This window comes from Monodelphis domestica, chromosome 1, assembly GCF_027887165.1.
Source record: "Monodelphis domestica isolate mMonDom1 chromosome 1, mMonDom1.pri, whole genome shotgun sequence".
NCBI classification, from domain to species: domain Eukaryota; kingdom Metazoa; phylum Chordata; class Mammalia; order Didelphimorphia; family Didelphidae; genus Monodelphis; species Monodelphis domestica.
This window is the reverse complement of record NC_077227.1, coordinates 134,040,482-134,062,205: the sequence shown is the minus strand read 5'-3', so window position 1 is coordinate 134,062,205 and position 21,724 is coordinate 134,040,482. Positions and strand designations below refer to the sequence as shown.

General features: G+C 38.5%; 1 protein-coding gene and 1 long non-coding RNA gene across 3 annotated transcripts in view; one reads left to right on the top strand and one right to left on the bottom strand.

Annotated features, from left to right (window-relative positions):
- FAM174B (family with sequence similarity 174 member B) overlaps nucleotides 1-18,355 on the top strand; it is a 36,750-nt gene extending 18,395 nt beyond the window's left edge. The window contains exons 2-3 of one of the 2 annotated variants that reach the window (XM_007479398.2): nucleotides 1,192-1,323; nucleotides 13,249-18,355. In XM_007479398.2, the coding sequence (XP_007479460.1) occupies nucleotides 1,192-1,323; nucleotides 13,249-13,252 (136 nt within the window). In that variant the 3' untranslated portion in view covers nucleotides 13,253-18,355. Of the gene's footprint in view, nucleotides 1-1,191; nucleotides 1,336-13,248 lie in introns of both variants that reach the window. The other variant, XM_007479397.3, reaches the window with a different exon arrangement.
- On the bottom strand, nucleotides 4,368-5,606 carry LOC103096267 (uncharacterized). The gene is made up of 2 exons (XR_460516.3): nucleotides 5,391-5,606; nucleotides 4,368-4,885 (listed from the first exon to the last, which is right to left on the bottom strand). It is a non-coding gene; the product is annotated as an uncharacterized LOC103096267 (long non-coding RNA).
- Nucleotides 18,356-21,724: the final 3,369 nt, after the last annotated feature.

Genomic DNA, 21,724 nt, shown 5'->3' with positions numbered 1-21,724 from the left:
TCAGTTTCCTCTTTAAGATGTGCTGGAGAAGGAAATGGCAAACGATTTTAGTGTCTCTCCCAAGAAAACTCCAAATGGGGGCATGAAGAGTTAGGCATGACTGAAAAGTGACTGACCACCATCACCACCAAATTTTGTAAATGCAAGCACTCCATTTATTAAAGTCCCTGCCCAATGCAAGGCACTAGGTGTCCTCTTTTTAGTATATAGTCTTGGTAAGTTGCTGTGGCCAATAGATTCATTACCCCATGGACAACTTTGTGGTGATGCATTTCTCCGAACTTAGTTACTCTGTGTGATCTTGGAATGATAGGGTCCATTACTGGGTCCATGCTCAACTAATATGGTGGGACTTAGGAGAGTATTTGCTCTATTGGCGTAGTCTTAAGGAGAAAGAGTCTCTTTTATGCCTTGTGAAGACATCAGTATAGCACTTTAATCAAGGCACGTTTTCTAGACTTTAAGAAAAAATGCCACTGCTGAATGTCTTTGTTTTTCCCCAGGCAAGATAGTCCTTAGTCATAATTCTCATTTCAGCTTGTGTTCTTAGGTGTCGCTGAGCTGGACAGGACCTTAGAGATCATGTAACCCAACCCTTTTATTAAGGAGAAGTCTGATGCCTGCAGAGGTGACATGATTTATCCAAGGTCACGTGGCTAACTGGCAGAGCTCAGAAAAGAGCCCTGGTCCATCACCGGGTCTCTTGACAAATTCTCAAGTTGAACAGAATCATAACTTAGATCATTGGTTTCAAATTTTCCACCTTATCTGAAATTGTTTGTCAATGTGCTATAAAATGACATTTTAAAGACTCGAATCTCCGAGTTTCCTTCTCATTTCCTCTGACCCCAAAGGGGTAGCTTTTCTTTCCCAAGCCTGTTTGGTTAGCAGATTGCCAGAACCTTTAATTAGCCCAGCCAGGAGATGGCATGCTTGTGGTAGCCCTTGGGAGGTGTAGCGGCTAGGGTGTTAGAAGCAGAAAAATTGCCCTGGAAGGGTATGGTTTATATGAAACCAAGATCCGGAGAATGAGCTCAGTTGCCAGTTCAAGAAAAAGGAATACAGTGGGAATTGGTCTGCGTCAGAAAGCTATTATAAGCCCATTCCTTTTGCAGACTGAGGTGAAGGCAGGGCAACCGATTTCTTTTCTTTCTCTGTTCTTTAAGTGTATGTTTTTTTTTCCCCTCCTAGGTCTGGAAAGAGAATAAAGAAAACCCGGAAATATGATATCATTACCACTCCAGCAGAGAGAGTAGAAATGACTCCTTTAAATGAAGAGGATGAGGATGAGGAGGACTCCACAGTTTTTGATGTCAAATACAGGTATATTTACAGGTACACTATCAGTAGGTCTGGTAAAGTCTTCTTTCTTGGCTTCTAGTGTTTGGCTGGCTAGGGTGGACCACTTTTGTTTTTTAAAACCTTTACTTTCTGTTTTAGAATCAATTGACTCGAAGGCAGAGGAGTGCCCAGGGTCACACAGCTAGGAAGTGGCTGAGGACATATTTGAACCCAGGATACCTCCTGTTTGCAGGCTTGGGTTCTCTGTCCACTGAGCCACCTCGCTGCCCCCTGGACCATATTTTATGCTCCTACATGTTATGCCCTTGAAAGTAACTTCTGCCAAAACCTATTCTTATATGTATATGCTTGTTCTCTGTAAGTTTTTACTTGAGGAATCCAATTTATAAAAGTGTATATAAAGAAAAACTGACAGAATGGAGAGTACCCACAACGTCATATTTTGTCCTTTAAATTAACAGAGTAATCTTCATTCCCCACCCCCTTGCACTCCGCTGTTTCCTAAACCAAAAAATGGATAAATTGAGAAATTTGACCTAAGTGAAGAAATGTAGGGGCTTGGTCTAACATAATCAACTCAACTCCAACTCTTGTTTCTTCTGCATTTGCCCTAGGGTAAGATGATTATATAAATTTATGCCTGTCAGTATGCACACAAACAGGAATTTCTCTTCTAGCCTTGTTTTAGTAGTTTCAGAAGGTCAGAAGGTAGGTTAATGCACAGAAAAGGGTTTATTGTCAAGCTTGAAATGCAGGATGCTTCTTCAGTAAATCAAAACAAAATCAGAATGGCTGTTTTTTTTTCTAGAACCTTTGAACATTTTAAGTTCTTCCTACTGTCTCAGAATATCTTAGAATAGATTCTTTGAGTTAGGTAGTATCTTAAGAGGACATCTGAATGTAGTTTGGAACCCTTCTTTTATGGATGATGAAACTGAGGTATATTTAGAAAGGTTAAGTACCAAAGTCACAGTTATTCCCTGCCAAAAGCTGGGGCTGGACTTGAGGTTCCTCCTGATCCCTAGACCAAATAAACATTTGTTAAGTGTATTCTGTATACAAGAAAGCACTGGGCTAGGCCTATGGGACATAAGGACAAAAATGAGAAACAGTCTCTGTTCTTGAGGAACTTCTGTCCATCTGGACGATACATTTACAAAGTCAAGCACGTGCTAGAAACTTTGAGAAAGGGCAGAGTACCCAGAAACTGCTTCCCATCACAAGTGGAATTTGGGTTGTATCTTGAAGAAATTAAGAGATAGAAGGGAAGAAGAGTCCATGCCAGGCATGTAGAATGGTCTGTTCAAAGACTGGAGGCAGGAGATGGAGGATCAAATTCAGGGAATAGCAAATAAGTCAGTTTGACCACAGCTTAAGCTATGTGAAAGGAGTAATGTTACATGTCTGGAAAGATAGATTGAAGCTGTATAGAGATTAAAAATCAAGCTGAGGAGTCTGTATTTTATCTTTTTATTTTATTTTTTATTCTTTTATCTTCCATCTTAGACTATATACTGTATATTGGTTCCAAGGCAGAAGAGTGGTAAGGAACAGGCAGTGGAGGCAATGGAAGTGACTAGGGCCATATTTGAACCCAGGGCTTCCTGTGTTCAGGCCTGGTTCTCAATCCTCTGAGCCACCTCGTAGTTCCTGTCTATGTTTTATCTTTTTTTTTTTTTTTAAACCCTTACCTTCCGTCTTGGAGTCAATACTGTGTATTGGCTCCAAGGCAGAAGAGTGGTAAGGGTAGGCAATGGGGGTCAAGTGACTTGCCCAGGGTCACACAGCTGGGAAGTGTCTGAGGCCAGATTTGAACCTAGGACCTCCCGTCTCTAGGGCTAGCTCTCAATTCACTGAGCTACCCAGCTGCCCCCTATGTTTTATCTTTTAAGTCAATAGGCAGACACTGAAACTTATCTGAGCAAATAAATCCCAGACCTCCAAGATTTCTTATCCACTTTCTGTAATTTTTGTTCATATTTTTCCATGAATCTCCAAAAGAAATCTATTGGACAAGGTGAAAGTTTTCTTTTTATCTTTTCAGTACCTTGGGGGGGGGGTACATTATATCACTCAGGATGGCCGTATCTCATCCTTGTTTGTGACTGTCTCACCTCCCTTTTCTGGTTGTACCTGTTTTCAGTAATGTATTTACAGGCTCCTGGCATCCTCAAGAAAATGTTACAGCCCACTTGTAACTATGAAGTATCTTTATGTAGCCCATTGGGTTATTTATAATTTAAAAATTCTTCTGCGAGAACGTTGAACCATATAGTATGTCATTGAGAGATTCTATTGGATGAATAACCACGTGTGGCAATGGGCAGTTTGGGATAAGCAAAAGATGTGCATGATTTACAAATACTAATATATCTTTTCCTTTTACCCTTCTTCCTGGATCTTGGAACCAGTGCAGTATTTATCTGCCCCAGATTGAAAAACAAATTTGACCCTATGCATCTGTATGCTTGGGCAATATACATTTTTCATCCACTTTTGTTTTTACATGTGGATGATTAGATTAATTTGGAGGGGAACTTCTCCATCAGTCTTGTTTTAATTGGTAGAGAGTTCCTGAATAGCATAGGGTTTGTTTATTTTTTTATTTCAAAGACAGGCATGTTTGAATTAGAGCAAAGTCAGAGCAACCTTGTGACTAAATAAGAAACAAAAGGAACTCTTTTTTTATTTCCTATTTAGTTATAATTCATCCATGGTCCTTGGGCTTCCTCTCGGAAAAAGCTACATTTAATATTGGAAGTGTGACTGAATTGTGACCTTGTGTCTTAATGGTTTCAGCTCATGATATTCCACCTGCCCTTTTGTGCAGTGGGAGAAGGGAAGTCATGTTTTCTGCACCAGGACAATAATCTAAGGATTATTGCACACACAATTCTTTTGATAACACCATGTGACTCATACCCTGCTGTGAGGGTAAAGGCAGGTTTAGTTTTCCTAAGGTTTTCTGCCAGGTTGGAAATTTGATTAAGAAAGGAGAAGGCAGCCAAGCTTGCCTCTAGATACATCCCCCCTCCCTCGCCTCTCACCCAACCAAGACATTCTAATCCATGAGATAAAAATCTTTAATTTTTAGGGTCAAATCTGAGGCTATTCTTCCAGAAACACATGTTTCCAACTCATTAGCAAAAAAGCAGGCTGATTGAAAGGTGGATAAAATAGCTTGAGTCACTCTGAAGGAATTAAAATTGCTGCATGTTACAAAAGGCTAAGACCTTCGTTTTGAGAGTTTGATTGGATGAACTATATATGGTTACAGGTAGAGGTATATGGATTTCTTTCCTGAGTACAAATTTATATTGATAATATGCTACAACTCCCTTGTACCTTGTATCCACCATGCAACCACTGCTAATGTATTGAGGGTTGAGATTTCCGTAAAACCCTTCAGGCTGTTCTTTGAGCATCTCACGGACTCTAAATTCCAGCCACATTGGCCTGCTCAATGTTTCCTGTGTACAACATTCCACATCTCTCTTCCCATGGATTTCTACAGGCTGTCCCATGGCCTGGAATGCTCCCCCTTCTCTTCTCACCTCTGCCATTTGTCACTCTTAGCTCTTTCCTATAAAGTAGGAAGGTAGGAAAAAAAAGCAGAAATATTTGAAGAATGACGTGTATATCTACAGAGAAAAAACTGAAATATAAATAAGACATAGTTTTATATACATATATCTTTTTGTCAAATGATACCTTCTCTAATGCAGGGGAAGGGAGAGAGGGAGGGAGTTTCCTGGATATTTTAATGTAAAAAATAAATTTTAATTTTAAAAAAGCATTTATTATAGACCTTCTTTGTGTCAAGCACTTAGGCTAAAGCACTTTACTAATATCTTATTTTATCCTCATAATAACCCTGTAAGACAGATGCTATTATCCTCATTTTTCCATTGAGGAAACTGAGGCAAGCAGAAGTTACATGATTTGCCCAGAGGCACACAGCACAGCTCTTCCTGACTCCATTGAGGCTCTATCCATTTTGCTGCCCTGCTGGAAAGAGGTCTCTGCCTCAGCTGTTAGTACACTCACTGTCCCCTAATGTCTTGGTATGTATTTTAAAATGTACTTACCTCCTTCCATGACATATCTCCCCAGTAGTATGTAAATTCCTTGAAATCTGGAACCATTTTAATTATTTTATTTTATTTTTTGCATCCTCAAGCCTACCTAGCGTAGTGCCAGGCTCATAGTATTTAATAAATGCTTGTTGAATTGGATCTCCATATCCAACACGGAACATTTGCCATTTTGACAGCGGCGGCACAAACCGATGCTCATAGGACAAGGCTTCTCTGCTGCTTCTGCTATAGCCCCTCCCTCCTGGCAAACGAACTTCTGCATGTTTAAAAATAAAATGACTCTTTTGTGGAGTGATGGGAGGAATGCAGAGGGAGGGGGATGGAGACAGGGTTGGGTACAGTTCTAGAAATACCCACCTTCACATCCTCTTTGGGAATGGCTGTCATGTGAATATGATTAGAAACTATTGAGTTTTCTGAAATGTGGGGAGTGTGCCTAGTCTCTTGCTGGTCTAAGAAATGGTATTGTTGTACCATTTGCAGCCTAGAGTTCCCTGGAGTGCAGACTAGGACCGATGTGAGGCAGGCCAATATGCCAAAAACAGAATAAAAAAGACATAACTTGCTAATCTTGCACCCAAGGGCTGAGGATCAGAGTCCGTGGGAGCTTTTATGCTGTTGCTGCACAAATTAAAATGGGTTGATGTGCTGGCTGTTTAGTCAGCATCTCCTCTTCTAAGGTCTCATTAATGGTCTTGCTAGAAAAGCTTCATTTCCACCCCCATGCCCACCCTGACAGCAGCCCAAACCATAATAATCTTTCGAGAGTTGGATTGCTTATGTTAGTAGAAGACAGCGCATCATCGTTGAGACTAGGGGGAATGGGGATAAATGTGGAAATAGTTTTAAAGTCATTAATTAATGAAGATTTGAAATAATGACCTCTAGAATCCTAGAAGAAGTCATGGGCAGTGCAAAAGAATAATTGGCAACTTAACGGGTAGCTGGAGTGCCCTTCAAAGACCAGAAAATTTATTTTTTCCCCCAACTTAATTATAATTTCCACCTCAGATTGGAAAAGGGTCTTTTAGCCCATTTCAGCTTAGGCTTCAGCTTAAAATGTTGAAGGTTGATATTCATAAATATTAAATACATGTTTTTCTAACATTTCATGGACACTTTTTGTTTTTATGTCACATTAATTTCTTAATATGCCCCTGCTACTTCCCTACCTTTTAAATCTTCTCCTGTAATAAAGATTTAAAAAACCTTCAAACAGTTCTGCAAAACTCTCCAACTTATTGATTGTGCTTGAAGTATTTGCAGCACTCCATTCCTATGTCTCCTCCTCTTTATTTTTATTTTAAAAATATTTTTCCTTGTTTACATGATTTGTTTTTTTTCTTCACCCCCCCCCCCAAGCAATTCCACTGTCCACCTCTTTAGTAAAAGGAAGAGAAGCATATTTTTTTTTTTACCTCTCCTTCAGGGCCATAGTTGGTCATTATAATCATGTAGTGTTCAATTTAGTTGTATTGTTATTTCTCTTTACATTGTTGTATTCATTACATGGATCACTTTCCATGGTTCTGCATCCATTTATATGTTATCCCATGTTTTTCTGATTTATTCATATTTGTTTTTTCTTATGATGACATAATATTCTATTGCATTCATGTTTTACAATTGGTTTCATCATTCCTCAACAATTGGTACCTACTTTTTTTCCTCCAGTTTTCCCTACCTCAAAGGATGTTGTAAGTATGAGGAAGCAGTAGTATCTGTTTTGTATAGGATAGACTAGTCTTGAAGGGCATGGGGATGCTCTTTGGCTTCTTTGCCTCCTGAGATAGAAAAGACCCAGCCTGGAGGGAATTAGTGTCTGAGGTTTTAGTGGGATTCCTATTGATTCACAGGAGCATCTTTCTAATGTAGTAATGCTTATTGTCATGGTAACCACACAGGTAGAGAGGAGTAGCATTTTATCTGTGATAGTATCCTTTGTAATTTTAGGAAATGTCTCCTTTTTAAACCTCATTCTAGTAAAGTCACTTTTATTGTATTATGGTCCATGAATGTCTCATTGCACTGGAAATCTGTGAGTGAATCACTAGATTGGCTCAAGTTAGGCTGGTGCAGAATCATGTTAACATAAGCTCTTATAGGTCATATTGTATCAACATTTAACTTATTCATAAGGTAAAGTTTGTATGAAATCAGTAATGGGCATTCTTGCAGTCCCTGTGTAAGCTTTGATTTCTCCCTCTGTCTTTACCTAAGCTGAAACACAATTGTGAGCACTGTGCTGGGAATTCAGAGACTTGTATTTTAGTCTCATCATGGCCTCACAATTATTGACAAGTCACCTAACCTCTGGAACTTCCAAGGCCTAAAGGAAAGAAATGGAATGTAATCTAAGCTGTTCTCTGAGTTTGTGCCTTACTCTGAAATTCTGGCATCCTCTCAAGTACTCAGAAGTAGCTGTGGCTGAAAATAATTGAGAGGGAAAATTTTGAGTCTTGGGAGGGAAAAGTGATAAAATGCTCATTCTTTCTCTCTCTACATATATATTTATATATGTATAGATACACACACATAACCCACTTTTAGAAGGGATTCTTTTCCTGTATGGGTTGGGCTAGGGGATCTTACAAGGTATGCCTTAAAGTTCTCAGATCCTGTGATTTTGAATCTATTTTGTAAAGCTACGAAGGTGAACTAGAAATCAGGAGACAGACCCAAGTTCTTCATCACAGTTCTGTCCCTAACTAGGTGACATTAGACAAATTACTTTATTCCTCTGGTCCTTGGTTGCTTGTTGTCTCTCCCATTAGACTTTAAGCTCCTTGAGGAATAGGACTATCTTTTGCCTCTTTTTGTGTCTCTAGTGCTTAGCTTAGAACAGAGTTGGTGCTAAATAAATGCCTATTGATTGATCTATAGAAAGTAGGTTAAGTTAGATGATTTCTAAAGCTCCTTCAAAATCTCAACTACTCCTGAAGACAGATTTCCCGTTGAGCTTGGAAATATTGAGGCAAGACCATTTATTCTTTTCTGCCATTTTATTTTCTGCAATCATATTGGTTTCCCAGAACAGCTTAGATTGCACATGCACAGACTTAAGATCATAGATTCAGAGCTGGAAGGAATCTTAAGAGGCTTCTAGTCCAGGCTAGAGCAATTTTTCCCTTTGGTATTTTAAAGTCTGAATGTACTTTAGTAGTGCTGTCTTTCTCTCATCCCTGAACTAAATGGTGACTTGCAAACTTTCTAAACCAAAAAAAACAAACAAACCCCAAAACAAAAAGCCCTCTCATTTCACAGATAAGGAAACTGAGGCTTAGGGGCTTCAAAGCCATACAGTTAGTGAGTAAAGAACTAGGATTTGAATTCCATTCCTATGACTCCTAAGTTTAGTGGTCTTTCAACTGTATTGCAATAATTGTTATGACCATATTTTTTCAATTTTCAATAATGGATCATCCCTCCTTTCTTCTTTCACTTCTTCCTGCTCCTAAGCTATTGAACACTTCTGGAGGAATCAGGAAAACTTTGAAATTGGGTCCTCTGCCTATTCATTTTGTTTAACCTCACCTGTGCCTTTCCTGCTATACACTAATCTACACATTTCCCCTTGACTTACTACCACATTCTTCATTGAGGCTGCTAAACCTTGCTTATCCAACTTCACCTCCACTCTTTCCTTTCATTCTCTCAGCATACGACCTCACTTTTTCCTGAGACGATAGCTGTTTCATGAGCTTCCCTCAGATCATATGCTCTTATACACTGTCATCTTCTCTGCAGTCCACAAATATGCCCAGATCTCCTGGCCTTAAAAACAAAACAAAATCTGTCCCTTGACTGACTTATCCTCAAGTTCTATAAATAACATAACTCTCCTCATTTTCATTCCTAACTCCTAGAAAGAATAATTTGTACTTGCTGCATCTCCTTTTTCACCGCCTATTCACTTCCCCAAAGGTCTTTGCAATCTAACTTCTGATTGCACCATTTGCTGGAATGATTTTTAAAAGGTCACCAGTGACCTCTCACTTGCTAAATCTAATGACCTTTTCTCAATTCTCTTATTTTTTTCTCATTCTGTGCTGATGCACAACTTCTCTTCTTGAATACTTTCTCTTCTGCTGGCTTCTGTAATACTGCTCTCTCCTAGTTCTCCTGACCACTCTTTCTTGGTCTCTTACCTTCCCTACTAAATGCAGACATCCCTCAGGTTCAGTCTTAGGTTTTGTTCTTTTCTTTCTTTACATTTTTCATCGTTGGCAATCTTATATGTGCATATGTTCAGTTATCACTTCTTCAAAGATCTATATATCCAAGTCTACATGTATGTAGATAGATAAATCTGAACTATCTGTGTATTTTTCCAGTTGGATATCCCACTAGCACCTCAAAAACACTTTATTCACAATTGAACCCATTACCTTCTTCCTCCTAACCCCATCCTTCCCTTCCTCTCAATTTTACTTTTTTAGTTGAAGAGACAGTCACCTAGCCTTGACACCTTTTAATCATCTTTGATTGGTTTCTCTTCTTGAACCTTAATATCAAGGCAAATTCAGACAATTTTAGCTCTATAACATCTCTCACATACATTATAACCCCAACCCTGTTCAGAACTTTATTGCTTCTTTTCCATACTATTATAATGCCCTTTGAACTAGTGTTCCCATCTTTCCCCAATTTCTGCCTTTTATAGTTTTTTCTTCATATTGTTATTTAGTCATTGTTAGTTGTACGTGACTCTTCATGATGCTATTTGGGTTTTTCTTGGCAAAAAATACTGAAGTGGTTTGCCATTTCCTTTTCCAGTTCATTTTACAAATGAGGAAACTGAGGCAAACAGGGTTGAATGGTTTGCCCAGGGCCACACAGCTAGAAAATGTTTGAGGCCAGTTTTGAACTCTGGAAGATGGGTCTTCCTGACTCCCAATCTGGATCTTTATCCACTGTACCACCGAGCTGCCCATCCTTCATGTAGCTGCTAAAATAATCTTCATATGGAGTCTAACCACGTCACTATCTTGCTAAAAAACTTTCAGTCACTTTCTATTGCCTATAGGATAAAATGCAAACACTTCAGTTTGGCGTTTAAAGTTCATTTGCAATCTAACTCCAACCTTCCTTTCCATCCTTTTTTTTTCACATTACTTCTGTTTATTCTTTATATCCAACCAATCTGGATTATTAGTTGTCCTATAAGCTTGACATACCATCTTTTTCCTCTCAGAATTTACAGAGATTATTCTTTATGTCTGGAATGCATTTCTTCCTCAGATGCTTTCTCTTGCTTCTAGGCTCAGATAAATAGATGCCTCCTTCCTAAAGTCCTCCCTAATATCTCTCTTTTATTCCTCCTTGCCCAAGAGGAAAATGTTTTCTCCCTATTAAAATTTTCCAAATTCACTTTGCATCTTTCCTTTTCTCCATCATGCCCCACCATGTATTTGTATGTGTGTATATTTGTATGTATATATACATTTATACATGTGTGTATACACACGTTTATATATACACACACATATGCATGCACATCTCTGTAGTATGAATTGAACTCTGAGGACAGGGAATATTCTTTTTAAGTATCTGTGTACCCATCACTGTGCTTTGCACATAGTAGGTGCTTATTCAATGAATTGAATTCAACATTGAAGAGAAAGTTTGTGTGAGTGGCGAAAGTGGGGGAGAGATGAAGGAGAGTGTGAGAGGGAGAAAGAGCATATATGGCATGGGGAAGGAAGAGTATGGGGAGGCTGTAGAAAGAGGGGTAAAGAGAGAGCATGAGCCTGAGCTCTCTGTTGGAGAAACTTGGAACAGCTTGAGCACCTGGAGTGAACACTGTGGAAGCTTCCACAATAGGCAGTTTCAGATCTGGGAAGCAGTAAATTTGAATACCTACAGGCAGATTTTCTAATGCATCAGTAGTTAAGCATTACATTTGTAAAACAAATCCTTTTTTTTCTTAAAAAAGTTTTTATTGATATCTTTTGTTTTTATATCATTCCCCCCCCCCCCCCCCCAATATATCCCTCTTCCTCTCTTCCCCATCAAGGCATTCTTTGTTACAAAGACAAGAGGAACAAGCAATTCAGCAAAAACAACCATAGCATTAATTGAGTGTGACAGCATGTGGAATACTCCATTCCTGTATTCATAGTTTCTTTCCACCCCACCTGATCTCTGCAAAAAAGGGAGGGAGGTGCGTTTTCTCCATTGCTGGGGCCAAGTTTGGTGATGATAATTATATTGCATTCAGTTTCCACTTGATGCTTTTTCCATTTTCATTGTAAGAGCCATTTGCACAACTAACTCTGCTACCAGTTCTTCTCAACTTCACCAGGCCCATTTTATTGGGCACTTTCATATTGAATGTGCATATTTACATATGGCTTAACATACTAGATTCATGTCAACTGTAAAATTTCTTGACTTGGTATTTGGGAGAAGAATCCTATGCCTCCCAATCAATCAGTCAACAAGTATTTATTAAGTGTTCACTAGTCCAAACATGGAGCTAGATATTGGGGATAAAGATGCAAAAAATCAAAACAATTCCTACTCGCAAGAATCTTACATTTTAATGCAGAAAATAACAATTACATATAAAAATATGGCATAAATATAAAGTTAATAAATACATATTTGTCCTCTGTAGTTATATACAAGATCATTTGAGAGAGGGCCCTAGGGGATTAGCAAAGGTTTCATATAACTTATGAACTTCATAAAGGAAGAAGGGACTCTGAGGTGGAGAGAGCATTTCAGGAGTGGGGAGATCACTGACAAGGCACAGGAATGGGATGGAGTGAGTTGAATGAATATAGAGAGAACAACAGTTTGGTTGTATAGTAGAGGGGAAATTGGGTCTAGTGATGCTGGAAAGTGAGATTGGAGCCAGATTGTATAGGAATTTCAGATCTAAACAGAAGAGTTTATATTTTATTCTAAAGGTATTAGGAAGCCACTGGAGTTGATGGAGTGGAGAAATCAGATCTACACTTGAGGATTACTTTGGCTGTGTATAAGATGGATTGGAGTGGTTGGAGGCTTGAAGCAGAGAGATCAAGGAGGAGGCTGCTGAATGATCGAGGCTAGAGGCAATTGAGAACATGAACTCAGGTAGCAGAGATTGCTGTATGGGTTGAGAGAAGGAGACAATGCAAGAGGAATTGTGAAGGTAGAAATGGCATGATTTGGCAGTGGATTGTCTATGTGGGGTGTAGAAGAGTGAGGACTTGAAGATAAAGCTGGGATTATGAACTGTAGATGCTGCAAGGATGATAGAGCCTCCCACAGAGGCAGGAAATTATAGAGGAGAAGATTTAGGGGGAAAGATGAGGAATTCAGTTTAGACTTGTTGAGTTTAAGATGTCTCCAGGACTCCTGAAATGTCAAATAGACAATTGAGGGCACAGGATTTATGTTCAGGGGAGAGACCCTAAGAATAGATAGATGGCAGAAATAGGTGATGTTTAAACATTTTCAGTATGACTGTCATCTGTACATGAACTTCACTGCCTTTTGCCCTTGTTTTTGGGGTTGGGAGGGGAAACATAGTTGCTTGACTGAAGGATATCTTCCAGATTCTCATATTAAAACTAAATTATCCCAGGCTGAGGGGAAGATCTATTGGTAGGATCAATGGGGTACTCATTTTTATTGTCTTTTTTGTTTTGTTTTCTTCCCTAATTTGTAACCTTCAGTGTGGCAGCATCTCATGACAGGGATAACCTGGAAATAAACAAGCACCAAAGAATAAATACCAGAAGGTAGAAGGTTTCTTGTCTGTGCTTATTTTGCTTATCCTTACATGAATACATGAATGGAGTTTATGAAGATATTACTCAAAGGTATTAATTCTCATTCTTTCTTTTTTTCCTGGTAGGTAAAAACCACTATTCTGGAGTTGTGGCACACCATGAAAATCAGTCAGCCATTGAAAGCCCTGCTGAACCCTTAAGTGTGAAAGGAAGGGTGGAGAACATCATCTCTGAAGCATTGATACCAAAACAAATATTCCCTCTGACTCCAGGACTTTATTTATATTATAAACTGTTCAGCAGCAGGCAGGCCTGTGTTGAACTTTTGCGTCAAAATGTCAGAATTAAGCTCTTCCTTTCCAAACCACTACCTTTGGTTAACCTGTGTCACTTCTATGAATATCTCCTTCAAATGCCACCAGCTTCCAGTTCTCTCTTTTTGAAGAGATTATTTGACAAAGGGAAAGGGTAGAACTCTTTTTTACGTTTCTCCTCTTAAAGCAGGTTTCCACAAGATGAGAATATTTTAAAAAATACATCCAGACCCCAAACACTAAAAAGCCAGAAGAAAATTCAGCTCTACAGTTTAGAATTAGATGCTTTTTCTTGTCTGGCTCTTGAGTCTCAAGATCTGAGATAAGTTATGCCAGCCTGTTGGTTACTTTAAATTCTGGCCACTTGCCTTAATCTTTTGGTGAGTGTGTTTAATGGAAAAGCAGATATCAATAATGGTGACTAGTGGCCCTACACTAAACCAGCCTTGCCAGGATTGTGTGTTTGTATGCAACAGATTTATTGGTGAAAAAAATTGTGATCGCTTGCTACTGATTTCGACAATTGCACTAGCCCCTACTGAATCATGCTGTTCCTCATGCTCCAGTGGAGCTAATTGGTGTCTGAAATGAAGTAGTTTTTGTTAGGCTTATTATTATTATTATTATTATTATTTTAAAGAGTGTGAGTCCAACAGAATTAGGCTTGGCTGGTTTGAAAAGAATTGTAGATTTCAGAAAAAAAATTATATTTTTATGATTTTTCCTCCCCTGCTGGGAAAATAAAACACCAGGCAGCTTTTGGTTTGTGTAAAAGTTTGTGCCATTTTTCTTCCCCTAACTTTGCCACAGCTTTCTTTGTGTGTGTGAGTATGTATGTGTACATGTGCATGTGTGCGTGTATTTCAGTTGCCTAAATTTAACTGAGTGGCAATTTTGGATTGCTGAGAAGAGTTTGGTCAGTGACTGTATCAGAAGTAAATTTGGAAATTTGGAAATTTGGAAAAAACTGGAAATATCTCTGCCACTTTGGGCTTATGAATCTCATTTTACTGTAAAGTATACAGCAATTTGGAGTGAGAGAGGTATTTTTGTTTCCTCTTACACTTCAGGAATAATGAATTTAGGCAGTACATATGTCTCTCTCCAAATTAGATTTGCATCATTCACAAGGATTGCTGAACTTATAACTTTAGAAGTATATGCATCTGCTGATTGCCAGTGACCCAGAAGTGATTGAATTTGCCTTTGCTTGAGCATTGCACTGAAGTCTTTTAGTGGCACCTTTTGGGCCCCAGGAAATTCAACCTGGCTGGAAACAGTTTTTTCCCCTACTCTTCCCTCCCTTCTGCTTCTTCTCCTTCTCTCCCCTCTCTTTTCTTCACCTCACAAGTTTTTTACCTTTTTTCCCCTTTGTTTGCTCTACACTGTCTTTCCAGCCTTTTTTGGAACTATTTCTTTTTATACTTTTTGCTGTTGATTGGAGGAAGTCTATTCTATTAAAATATTTCTCTGGCAGCAACCTGGGAAGGTTTCTTAGCAATTCATAAGGCTTCCAGCATTCTGGGGCTCTTGGGACATCCATAGACCTTTTTTATACTCTCTGAGTTTGCTGGTACCATAAATAACTTGTGCAGAGAGGGTGCTTTGAATATAGCAGGCCATGAAGACTCCCTCTAAGAATACCACTTTATATTGCCATAGCATTTTGAATCAAACCAGAAAAGGCTTTGTAACTATTGAAACCAACACACAGTGTCTCCTGGACCCTTGCCCTATGCATTGGCTCCATGTGTTGACCTTTTTCTTTTTCCTTTTTTTTTTAAACCATCTGCCAAAGTGGGTGGGGATAGGAACAGAGAAGGATGTGGTTACTCCCTATCTCTTGAAAATGCACTCTCAGCCAGAGTGGTAGCTATAAATGACACCTTCCTATTTACCATCTGCTCCTTCTGTACCTTTTAACTGAAATGTGCTGATACACTGCCTTTTAAAATATTCCCTTTCCTCCCTCGCCCCATTCCATTTGCAAGATGGGCCAAAAACCTAGATTTTCTCTCCTTTATGAACTGCTTTGTCAAAATTATGTTCCTGGAATCACTTGTGATCTCTGAAGCAGGTCAATGTGGATGACCCTTTAAATTCTTATTGGAATTTTGGAACTCTAGGTATTTAGGTGAATGTTTGACTAAAATGAATTATTTCTGATAGTGATGCTTTTTGAAATAGAACATGGTGCCTTTTTCCCCTTAGGGAAATGATTTTAAGGCTTATTTACTACAAAGCTTTATCAACATCAGTTCCATTGGATGATTCCACAAACCTGGTGAATTAGATAAAAAATGTTTAAACATAAAATAGTGGTGGGGAGAAAAGTTTTTTTTTTTAAAAATTTTATTTTCACATGGGTATGTTGGATAAGGTTTTAGAAACTTTCTTTCCTGGTGTGTAATAATGAAACCCATTTTCCTGATAGTTTCTGGGAAAGACCTTTGTATTTTTCTAAAGATTATGCCCCACCATGTCAAGGTCTCTCACTTTTGGCCTGAATTCAACTTTCTAAGAGTGGTATTCTTTATCATTTCATAGGTTTGTATGATGAGGATGAGCTTCAGGAGGGAGTTTGTCACTTTCCACCTTTACTAAAAAGCCAGAAATAAAATGTGTCTAATTCTTTTTCTAGGAACTCTTGTTCTTAATGGCATTCTAAGCAATAGTAAAAATTGAAAAGCAGATCTTTTCTAAGCTTGGGGTATTTGAGATTTACATATCTCAGGCCTGGTATTTGGTTCTGGACTTTGAGGCTGTTTAACCTGCACCCACTCTAGTTCAGGGGCATTTTCTTCTCAGAGAAATTTGTTTTATACTAGTCTATAGATACACTTGTGGAGTAGCTCAGGAGGAGGAAAAAGCTAGTTCTGCAGTCAACCTTCTTTATTGATCGACTGAGCCACAGATAGAAAATGACTTTTTCTGATTCTCCTACTTGCATTTCACTCGGATAATGGATTGTGAAGTGGGAAAGTGTCCTTCAGCATACATCTTTCCAATAAAGAAGATAAGTTTTTTTTTTATTCCTCGCTATGCTATGTAAAGCCCAAGTGGAAGGCAGAAAAGATAATGACTCAACACTTATCACCTCTTCCTTCTAAGTGGAGAGAATATTGAAAAGGTGATGTTAGAATTGATTATTCTATGGCTTATGTTGGGGAGGAGGGTTTGGAAGAGGAAGGCTCTGGAAGAATATTTTAAAATGACAGGCTTCAATTTTTAACCCTAAAGGGTTCCTGGGGAAAGCCTTGAATTGCATTGTTAACCCTTAACTGCTAGATAAAATGCTTACCTTCTAGACACAACTTTTCACCATTGCAAAGGTCAAACTAGTTGCAGAAAAGGGTGGCTTCTGGGAGCACTAATAGTCAACATTCGCCTAAGAAAGGATACTATGCAGTATTGTCATCCAAAGATTGCACTATTCAGACTTGAATATTTCTGCTGGATTATCTGGGCTGGAGGGAAGAAATGGGGCTCTATTGTACTTTTATTTTACAAAATCATGAAATTTAAGCTGTCTCTAAAGTGTTTTCGCAGAGGATTAGAAAAGGCTATGCGGTGGAGTCTAAGTCAATAGCTGATAATTGCTGACATTTTTTAAAGAATCTTTCCTGGTACAATTTAACTGCTTCAGTAAATGGAATCAATACTTTTTGGGGAAAAACAACAACTGGGGACCTGGAGAAGATGCCTGAGTCACCATACCCCAAGGAGAGTTAGTTACTCAAAAGAAGACTCACTTCATTTTCAGTGACTCCAGCTGAGACTTGGGTCCAGTTGCCATTTCTTACTGTGTTGTATATTTCTACCTACATAAGCTTATACTATGTTGATTAAAGAAAAATTTTTAGTTTTTATTGAGCAGAGAATTTAGAGTTTATGAACATTTGATGTGAACTCAGTAATATATACTGTAAAGAATTTTTTAAAAAATGGAAGTTCTAAGTTGCATTATCTTTTGGAAATGTTTGAAAATGAATAGTCTCCATCCTTTTGAATGAATTGTCATTAACCACTACATGGATGTAAGGTATTTTGTTTGAGTCTTTTGTATTGCAAAGAACCAGTATGGTTATACTTTTAAAAAGTGTCTCAATATTTGCTGCTATTTTGTGTTACATTGTCTTTAGCTTGCTTCTTACAATGCTTTATGGACAAGGATCCTCCATCAATCTCCCCCAATCTTTTAATTTTTCTTAGAATAGAGAACAAAACAGAAAAGGTCACACAACACCATGACATGACTTTCCCAGGAGACCTAGGTCACTTTTTAAGCTTCATTTTTTAAAACCTTACTGGTTGATTTAATGAGACTGGAGGGAAGATGGATTTTTTTTGGGGGGGGCACTTGCTATAAGATGGGATTCTAGCATTCTTGTGTAATTCTGCTGGGATGTCTTATTGTTAACAGAGAAGAGTTGTATGCAGGCCCATTCTTCAGAACCTTCATTTTCCTGAAGGAGAACTATAGGTCATTTTAGTTTAGGGTTTGAGGATTTTTTTTTTGGAGGGGTGGGGAAGGGGTTTGGGATAGGAGAGAATTGCTTATAATTCCCAGAGTGGCTCCCACTTAAAGTCCTTTATAAGGACTTGAGGCGTGTTTTGGTCTTCAGGTTTGAAAGACAAATCACTTTATCTGTTTGCTTTGTATGTTTTCTAAAAGTTTTTTTTTTTAACACATAATTCAGGGGTGCCAACCCTTCATGACATTACTACTAGATCATTCTTCAGAATTAGATTGGGGTTTTGTGGGGCTTTTATTTCTCTCTTTTTTTGTCTTATAGATGTCTAAATTTATTTTGCCATAACCTTTGCTCTGAGCTTAGCATTGTTTCTTTTGTAATGATCCTGTTTTGTATAATATGAGATACTGAGAATATTGTTCATATAACTTGTTTTGACAAAAGTCTCGGTTTTGTGGTGTTTCTTTCCCCGTCGTGCACCAGATATTTCCCAAAGGATTTGCTAAAGCTTCAGGGTACTTATCTCTCCTCACTTCAGTAGGAAACCCTATCTGTGAGACAAGGCTTAGAAACTTCCTAGAATAAAAATGGAAGAAGACTGGAGATAAATAAGTACACCATGAAATAACTAATGGAATGGAATAATAGCATTTTCATTCAAGAAGTGCACTTTGGGATGTATTATACTACTTCAGGCATCTTATTACAAGTAACTACAGGAGACTTTCTGTAGTCCCAGTTTCGACATTCACCATTCATTGTGCTAGCCTGCTCTTCCCCCTAACAACGATTAGTTTACTGAGCTTGGGAGAATGTACGTGTGTGTGTGTGTGTGTGTGTGTGTGTGTGTGTGTGTTTGTGTGTATTTAAGTTGCAATCTGGGAAAGGGTTGACAACATTAGCTGGATACCATTAACTATGGTAATTCCTCATGTTAACCCTGGTGGACTAGATTTTGTGGGGAAATGGTGGCTCTGCAGTAGATTATAAGCACCCAAAGGTTCCCAGCTCAAAAATGCCTCATACATCTGACCTATAGAAATTCTTTTCAGTTAATTAACTCTTTGAGGATACAAATATTTCCTGGGAGGGGCTAATTCTGATGAATCCTTGATATCAGCAGCTTTCATTAGGAAAGATTAAAAAAGAATGAGAGTTTGATTTGGGAGAAAGAGTAGGGGAAAAAGGAGGAAATATTCATAAAAGTGAGATCTGTATTTACTTTTCTCCCTCTAATAACTGACTCCTGATACCTACCACCACAGTAATAGTTCACATTTATATGTTGTTTTTTAATATACATTATCACTGATCTTCACAACCTTTGAGGTTTGTACTCTTTTATACATTTTATAGGTGATTTTCTTCAAAACTAAGGTTTAAAGGTTAAATGACTTGCCTAGGGTCACAAAGATTGGAACCTAGATCTTGATTCCAAGTCCATAGTTGCACTTCAGTTTTATCATTATTGTGGACAATCTAGGATCCCAGAACCTCCAATGTTTTGAGTTTAGGTTCTTATTAATACAAGATAGAAGGGGCCCTTTTCTAAGTCATAGAGATCTTCAATTTCAATAGATATTAGAGAAATTTTAACTCTGATACTTTGTTCATGCTATAAAATTGCATTGAGGGGGCAGCTTAGGTGGCTCAGTGGATTGAGACCCAGGCCTAGAGATGGGAGATCCTGGGTTCAAATCTGGTCTCAGACACTTCTTAGCTGTGGGATCCTGGGAAAGTCACTTAACCCCCATTGCCTAGCCCTTACACTTTTCTGCCTTGGAAGCAATACCCAGTATTAATGTCAAGATAGAAGGTAAGGGTTTTAAAAAAATTCATGTAATTGCCTTTGGGGAAATGGTGCTACAAGTGATTTTCTAGATGTGTAGCTAGCTAGCAGCTGGGCAAAGCTGACCCTAAGGTTTATTGCCCCCAAACTCTGATTGTGAGTGCTTTCAAATATTTGCCTGAAACTAGACTTGAGCTAAGGAATTTCTTAGATGCTTGGCTCATGTGGCTTTCATATTACCTTGGCATGAACTTGGTATTTCTCCTTCCCTGTTGTGCCAAGCAATTAGGTCTTGACTATTTTCATTTCTGATCCCTTCCTTCTCCAACCCCTGCCAGGGAGCTCAGTGACAGTCCAGCAAATAATTAGGCACCACACACAAAAGGCAGCTGTTGTCCATCTGGTACTTTTAAATTTCAACTGTTAGCCAAATGAATTTCAATTCTTTGCTGATGATATACCTACCAAAAATGTACCCCTAAGCTTTATCCAACATTTTGCTGTGGGTCAGACTGTTCAGTTCCTTGATTTGATTCTTACCCAAGAATGGAATCTCTAGTAAAACTTCTTTGTGGATTAGCCACTAGGAAACATTGAATGGTGTTGAGAAAAACAAGTGGCTAACAAATTATTCAACTACCTTTCTGGTCCTTTGCCTTTATTTAATATCTGACATGTGCTAAAATTGGGGTTACTCTTGAACCCTAACCTCATTATTTCCCAAATTAAGTCACTCTCTGATTGGTTCCCCAAAGAGCCTAGAGATTTCATTAATAATAATAATTCAGACCCAGAGAAGAGAGGTTCTGGGTTTGAATCTGAACTCAAGACACTTTCTTAACCCCCCATTGCCTAGCCCTTACTGCTCTTCTGCCTTCAATACACAGAAAGTGAAGGTTTTAAAAAAAGAAAACAATTATATATTGCCTTAAAGTTTGTTGAGTGTCTTACATTCATTATACCTGAATATCAAAATAATTCTGTTAAGTAGATATCACTGTGTAAGTAACTGTCCACTGTTACATAGCTTGCATCAGAGGTGGAATTGTAAACACTAGCCTTTCTAATTTCAGGGTCCAAGACTTTAACCACTAGACTGCTTGTGTCTGATCTCCAGGCAGTTACTGGGTCATTCTTTACTTTTCTCCTTCCTGAATGTTTCATCTTGTCCGTGTGTACCTGTATTTTTGCTTGTTTTTTTTTGAGACTGAGTCTCCCTATGTCTCCTACACTGGAAATGCAGCAGCAATTCATGGGCTGATTCCCTATTGATTGGCATGGAAACTGACTAGTGTTATTTTCCAACTTGGGCAACCTGGATCCCTCCTCCCCCAAAATTGGTCTTGGATTTAATGCAGACACCTCGCTGGCTTTAGTTTTAGTGTAGCCCAGAACTCCTGAGCGAAGCATCATCAATACAATGATCCAGGACAATTCTGAGGGTCTTATGACAAAGAATGCTGTCCACCTCCAGAGAAAGAACTCTGCAGATGACAGCAGACGATTTTTCAGTTGTTTATTTGGGTTTCCGTTTGGGAGTTTTGGTTTTATAAGATTATTCAATTACAAAAATGAATAATATGGAAATATGTTTTTGTGTGATAATGCATGTATAACCCAGATTGAATTGCTTGTCAGCCTCCGGAAGGGAGGGAGACAATATGGTTCATATAACTTTAAAACATTTATGTGGAAATTCATTACATGTAAATTGGTAAATAAACAAACAAAAACAAACACCCCTCCTGAGTTATGAAATAGAAATGGCAATCTGTGGAAACTATTTCTGTTGTTGCAATGACTGATATACTCTGGCTTGAGACTAGAGAGAGCTGCTACTAAGTATGGGGACACACTTGCCTATTTGCAAAGGAGATAGAAGTACTTTGAGAGACACTGAGAGATACCGATACAGGGGAATGCTCTGGGCTTTGCCTACTGATCCCTACCGATGACTAGTGGATCAATATTTCTCCTAATCTCCTCCTACCCTCTCTCCCTCCTTTCTTCACCCTCTCCTCCC